General features: G+C 39.7%; 1 protein-coding gene across 1 annotated transcript in view; it reads right to left on the reverse strand.

Annotated features, from left to right (window-relative positions):
- Positions 1 to 332: 332 nt before the first annotated feature.
- LOC103807785 (chromosome unknown open reading frame, human C6orf58) overlaps positions 333 to 7,157 on the reverse strand; it is a 12,457-nt gene continuing 5,632 nt past the window's right edge. Inside the window, exons 3-6 of the mRNA XM_009080532.1 lie at positions 4,793 to 4,977; positions 3,543 to 3,676; positions 2,861 to 3,099; positions 333 to 451 (exon numbers count right to left, since the gene is read on the reverse strand). Of these exons, the coding sequence (XP_009078780.1) occupies positions 333 to 451; positions 2,861 to 3,099; positions 3,543 to 3,676; positions 4,793 to 4,977 (677 nt within the window). The remainder of the gene's footprint in view (positions 452 to 2,860; positions 3,100 to 3,542; positions 3,677 to 4,792; positions 4,978 to 7,157) is intronic.

Genomic DNA, 7,157 nt, shown 5'->3' on the forward strand with positions numbered 1-7,157 from the left:
ATTTAGTACATTATTAATGCAGTTATTATTATAACAATAGAATTTATCAAATACATTATTTATAAAGTCAAAAAAAGTAATAAAGATTTTTTGTGAGGCCTTTTATTTATAAGAAATTGAGTTAAACAAATGAGCTAATTAAGAAAATTAAGGGTAAAAATATTGATTCAATATAATAAAGATGCACACATGGCTACTCAGGAAATCCTGCTGTAAGAAATTACCAAAGCCAGATTACCAGACACATGTCTGCTAAAAGATTAAATCTATCCATGCTGTCCATTCTTTCTCAAGAAACTGGGCACTGTCAAATAAGCTCCTTCCAAATCATTCTAAATTTCCATTAGGTCAAGCTGCTGGCTCGAAGTCAAGATTTCAATCAGTTTTCGGCCGATTTTTCTTCCTGCTTCAGTAGACATAGACTTTTGCCAAAGCTTCAGCAGCAATCCTCCTTGGAAAGAAACACAACATAACATTGTCAAATTAATATGGAGCACATGGAGCTTGCAGCATACAAGGGACAAAGTGCACGCCCGGCAACAAGCACTCGCCACCCTCCTGTGGACAGTGAAATGTAGACAAAGCTGGAGTTTGCCAATGGAGTAATAATTGCCTACAAATGTGTAGGGAGACAGACCATTCATTCAGCTCAGGATTCTTTGTATTGACAGACAGCTGGGCTTGTTTCCTTGTCACCAGCATTGCAAGTCAAAATGATTGAAGACTCATGTTAAGGTCTTGGTCTGCACTTGCACATAGCTTCATGGCTTATGAAGCAGTAGCCTGGTAGTTAAAATCAGGCCTATCTTTGTTTTTGCTCTAAAAAAATCCTAAGAATTTGCACTTTTTGCAAGCTAAGGCCTCAAGCTAAAGGAGCAAATGGTCCTAATACTTTTGGCCAGGCAATAAGCCATGGCTCTCTAGGAAGTGTGCCTGGCCAGCCTAGCATTAGCACAAGTTTGCCTGTTCCTTACTCCTCTCAATGCTGATCTTTCTAGTGGATAAGGGGTCCACAGAGGAAACCTGAGGGTAAAAAAAGCCTCCTAGAAAACCAAAAAAAAGTTTATTCTCCTGAAAAGCATGCTTCTGTATAAAACCAGCAGTGTAGAAGAATTTGCACAGTATTGTTCTGGGGAAATAAGAAATTAAGAGGAGAAGACAGCAAATAGTCCTCTTGCTTAGGAGGACTACAGGACCACAGGAAAGGTGAGGACAGCAGGAAACAAACAGGTTTTGAATAACATGGCATCTGCTGTTCTGCCTTCGGGTATCAGCAAGGAGCAGAGCATAAAAAATAAAGTTTCTGACCGTCCATCAGTCAGGAAGCTTTAGAGGTAGCACAGCACTCTCTCAATACAATTCCTGTTGTACTACCAGAGGCAATTGGAGGGAAAAAAAAGAGTAATCAAACTCTGAATCATTTTCACTCTGGCTTGGACAGGGTCCTGTCCTAAGAGGTACTGAGACACTCTATATGCTGTTGAAGTTTGCAGCACCAGAAGACAACTCCACATCTCACAAGATGTATTTAAAAGTTTGAGGAATCCAACTCTACAAAAACAGTATGTCACTCTTTGTCACCTGAGGTCCCTGCTGAGCTGATTTTCTGATCAGCAAATCAGTCACCAGGCTGAGTTAGTTTGCATTTAATTCAGCTGAATTCAAAGCTCATCTGTTAGAGCAGAGTCAGGGAAATCCCTTCCCTGAAAAGCAAGGGATTTCAGCTGTGGACTTCATTATGGCTGCACCTGCATCATCTCTCTTTTTCTTTCCCTCTCCCACATTCAGCATCAATACCTCTGTTAATCTCTCCCTGCTGTGCTGCCCTGGTGCTCTGCTCCCTCCCTGCTGTCCTGTTGCTTGAGTTTTTCCTCGCTGTAGCCTTCTCCCCTTCTGGAGGTGGGTCAAGAATCCCTGAACTGTGGCATATACTGCAGGGCAGGGGAGAGAGCTGTTAAGACCCTTATTCAGATTTCGAGGAATAATGCTATGTGGAAGATGTGAGGGAAGAACTCTGTGATGGGAGGAATATCTTCGTTTCATATCTTTTTCAGCTACAAATACAATTGCTGAGAGAATTTTCAGTGAAATATATGGACAGAAGAGGATCACAAATGCCATATCTATGCGTACTAGTTTTTCAGTGTATTTTTACATTCTATTTTCATTTAAACATTCAAAATAACTTTCCTTCAAATAGGGCAAACAGAAATAGCCAACCCAGCTGTGTCTACGAATGAACTGAACCCTCAGAAGAGTGTAATTCTGTGTCGCACCGCTGGATGGGGATGCACGACTTGTTTTGATGAAGGTGATGAAGGCAGCATTGTCTAAGGATACAGTTTTGCCGGGACAGATTATATTCTCTGTTAAATCAAAGACTACAATGAAATCAAAAACCAAAACCAGAACATTTGTGCACACACAAACTGTTGCTCATGATCATTTGCCCATTTTTTTGTTGTATGGGGGCGTTTTTTTATTTGTTTGTTCAACTGATCTAATAACTTCATTTACAGCTTTAATGGTTTCAAATTTAACTGGTGAAACACAAACTAATGCCTGTGTTTTTAAAGTTCCTCTGAAAAGCGTGGAGGGGAAAAAGGTGAGATCATCTGCTCCAAAACTGTTTTCATCTCATTGAAATCCCACACATTGTGTGTTATCCCATTGCTGCATTTTCTCTCTGGTGCATTGTTTGCTTATGGTTGTATTTTTAGCTGGTTTACTGTTATTCTCTAAGAAGTGTTTATACTATTTTCTATCAAAAATTCACTGTGTTGATATGGAGAAAGGTACATAGAGAGAACAAGATATTAAATATATATGGACTACAGACATTTGTAGGTCAGGCTCGTACCTGTCCATTTATTTGCTTTGTGAAGAGCTCTCAATGCAAACAGGACTTTATTTTGTTGTCGGGTGAAGTCACTAATGGATGGGATGACATCCCCTTCAACAAGCATCCTCTGGGGCAGAAAAGCCTGGAACTTGTTTGTTGTCAGCAAATCTGTGGAGAAGTGTGTGGCTGCAATGAAATCTACAGCATTAGACCAGTCTTCACCAAAATTTTCTTCTGGCTTAGAGAGATATTTTAATCTGAAAGAGACAGAGATAAAAATTAAAATGTAACAGATAATTGAAATCTGCTGTAGAACACATTAGTTACTCACTTATCCCAAATGTTTTTGTACAGTATAAACTCCTGAGTGATGTCACTGCCACAGTGACTTCAAGCCTTCCTCAGAACTTTACATCCCATTTGTCTTGGCATCACTGCCTTTGCCCAGATTAAACGCAGCTCCTGAATCAGGCCCTGGCTCTCAGAGGAATCAGCATCTCATTCTAAGCCCAGAGCCTGCTCGCCCTTCCAGTCTGGTCTCTCACTGGTCATCCCACACTCCGAGTGGAAGGAAGAGCAGAGCCTAAAGAGTAGATGCCTAAAGGAAAAAAAGCTCATGCAGACTTTGTTAGGATACTATCCTTCCAAAGAAGCATGGAGGGGGGAAGATCATCCTTGGCCACCTGTCTCATTCCCCTACCTGTCCTGGAACTTGGGGAGTGCATAAGCAATGGAGAGAACATGCGCCTTCCACATGAGACCGAGGGCATCATCCAGTTTGAAGGAGGAGATGGTTGCAGGGCACACAGCTTTGTCTTCTGTAGACAGCAGATACTGCAGCAACAGGGAGGAAAAAAGGCAGAGAATCAGGGGGGAGGTGTAAACGCAATGAATTTTTTTGACTTATGCACATACAAAATCATGAGTTTGCAAGCTAAGGGAAGCTGCTTTTGAATAGTTAAAATGTGCTGCTTTGTAAGAAACTACAATGTCTGACCTCGGGACAAAAAGATGATTAACATAGGTTTGTAAAGTTTATACATATCCCCATTGGATATGTATTAACAGGAGTTGCTGTTCTTTGACTTCAACAGAGCAAGGGTTTTATCCCCATAATTTAGGCATTCTGTTACAATAACTCAGTGGACTTTTGTATCTGAGTGCCATGGAAGCTTCTGCATTGAAATATTGTCTTCCTTGAAAACTTGTCTATACCCTTTTGACCACAATTTTTCCAAGAAAATAAGAAAATTATCTTTAATTGTTGTCATTATGGAGCAGATATTTTATAATAACTTCTGAAACATGTTGTTTAGGAAAAATGATCTTATGGAAACAAATCCAGTTTTGCTCCTAAACATTCTACCTTCACTAAGAGATGCCAAGAGGGAATTATAGTTTAAGCTTTCTGATCATTATCAATTATTTGACTACTGACAAAGATGTTGACTATAGTAGTCTATCTATAAAAAAGTTATTAAATCTATGACGTAATAAATATTGTCATCTTTGGGATCAGGGAAGAGCTGCATGAGGAGAGAATATCTACTTGCAAAAATGTTCAGGTTTTTAGATGTTCAAAGGAATAAATGAACCCTATAAAACCAACCCAAGTCCATTTCTCAAGGGCACTGTTCTATCTCACATGCTTATTTTGCATTGTTAGCATAAGCAGAATTGGAAGAATGCAAATATAGTTGTTAACAAAGCAGTGTCTCGAGACACAGGCCTAAATACAGAATTATCTTAAAGGAAACAAATCCATAAGTTGCAAAAATCCTGCTCTTCTTGTCTCTGACTCACTTAATGTTATGCTTTTCATTTTTCCTGCTTGTTGCTTTCATACCAAGCTGTTACTGAAATCAAATGGCAGTAATAACAGTTTTTAAAGGTAATATTGTGATATCATTTCTAAGAATATGAAAAGAAAAAGAAGCTAAAATTACTTACATCAAAAAAGGCTGTCCAGCCATCCAGGAGCTTGGGCATGCGAGATCTGCAGTCGGAAACACTGTAACAGAAATCCTCTCTTTGCTCCTCTGGTGGCAGTATTTCTATCTCGTGTGGCAGCTGCCCAAAGAGCCCAGCCTCCACTGCCCCCAGAAAGGGGATCACAGACAGGTAGTAATTCATACCTGCAACAATAATTAAAAAGGACAAGGTGCTAATCACAAGCAAATAAAAAATTCCCACACAGAGAAATGAACTCTCTCCCGTACCAAATGTAATTGTTTAAAATTGTCATTGATACAACTGTGTTCAGCAGTGGGTTGTATGTACTGAAATGCACTAATTGATGACCTCTGTATTGATTCAGATATGACTAATAATGTTCATTTATATATTGTTTTTTAAAAGCCTTGCATGAGCTTACAGCATGTTTCACTGGAAAGGAAAAAACTGCTGAAAAACGTTACACCTTTGTAGTCTGTCATGGACATGACAAGAAAAGTATCTCAAATAATAATTGTAAACTAAATGCAGAAAGACTAAAGGGTACTCCATGAGTATCATTTTCATTTAAAAAACCCTCTTCTATGCATCATAGACCTTTAAGAAAGGAAAAGGCACTATTTTACTGGAAAATAATTTTGCCTTTAGAAATATTTCACTCATTGAAAATTGCTTGTAAATGACCTCAGTTAATCTGTTTAGATTTATTTTGGTATGATGGCTTCCTTTGATCTGATCCGTAAGTATCAGTTAGACCCAACATGTAGGAAACTCAGGTTCAGTTCTCACCTGTGCCAAACCATGTCTCCAGTGAGAGTTCCCATATGAATATTTGACATTCCTCATTTGAAAGGAGGATTTAAAGTTCTCCTCTTAATTATGTCTTCTTTGTAGAAAGCTTAGTAACTTTCAGTGAAAAAAAGCCTGGAGACCAGTTGTATTCCCTCGTGGGTGGTGTCTCTGAGCTGTTGTGCTGGAGTCATTTGCTCATACTTGGTCTCAGGGCCACAGACTGCATTGGTATTTTGTACACAATCCCGGCAGTGATGACCAAAATCATCAAAACCTGACCACCTACCATATATCTCTGCCCTACTAATGGGAAATCATTGTTCCACCTTGTGGGGGAGAGCAAAAACCAGAGTTCACAAGAAGGAGTACATGCCTCGGCTATAGTTCACCAGGGACAAATGGCAAAGTGTGGGAGTAGGAACACTGAAGGACCTTAGTGCACTGCTCTAAGGGTTGCATGAAACAAAAGATGGAGTGGCACAGAGTTGTTGCTCCATCATAACTTCTGGGATCTGTTGATAAGCCCAATCTGTCTTCTCCCCCATAGGCATGCCTACTGGGTAAGAACCTCATTCTATGTGTGATAGATAAATGGTTATCTCTAGCTAGCTTTTATTGGTGAATAGAACTTGTCTGTATATTGCTTCAAATTCATTTTTGCAGTCAGTTACTATCGATGACAATCTCTGAACCTTAACCTGTCACAGTCTCCTGTTATCAGTGTGTTTGTTAACAAAGTGTTATTCTGTAAGTGTGTGAGACTTCAACAGCAGTAGCAGTGGTCAGCAGTGGATAACATACTTGACAAAACAGGTACTATACACCAACTAAGAGTGGGGATGCTACTGGGGTGTGACCCTGAATAGGTGAGTCGAACCACCCTCCGATGCAGTGAGCTGTTCAGTGTAATCCCCAAAATAGGATGCCAACAGGCTGGTTTGGCACAAGGGTCTCAGCTTCCCTGGGGGTCCTGATAGATTGAACAAATATAAATGGTTCAAGGAAACCTCCCCCTTTCACATGACACACATCCTGTATGTGGACCTGGTTGGGAATTCAGGTGGAAATGTACAGCCAGTCAGAATAGCAAAGACTCAAGGGATGAAAAGACAGTGTCACATTGGGACTCATTGCTAAGATGGATCTTGCTTCTTGTTCACTGTTTTCATGAGAAGTGTTGAAACCTTGATTTCACATCAGAAAGTGCTCTTATTCTTTTAAGCATGCTTGCACATATTATGTATTTGTACGTGTTTGGGTGACTCAGAGGGTAGAAAGCAATTCAGGAGAGGACTATACTGAATATCATTCTTGGCCAAAAAGATTGGTGTTCTTAATTAGGGTGTGTCTCATACACTTAGGGGTGTATTAAATGTGACTTTCTAATTTAAACCCACTCCCTGATGGCCAGCTGAAAGCATTCATATCTTCAGAACAGTAAGAGACATTTCTGTGCAGTCTCAAAGACTTTTTGTATCTTCCTGCTGCAATAGGGTAATTAAAAGATGAGTTTATACATTTCCTGGAGGTGACAAAATTGGTATCAAGCAAACATGCAATATTTAGAAAT

Source organism: Acanthisitta chloris, unplaced genomic scaffold, assembly GCF_000695815.1.
Source record: "Acanthisitta chloris isolate BGI_N310 unplaced genomic scaffold, ASM69581v1 scaffold898, whole genome shotgun sequence".
Classification (NCBI taxonomy): Eukaryota; Metazoa; Chordata; class Aves; order Passeriformes; family Acanthisittidae; genus Acanthisitta; species Acanthisitta chloris.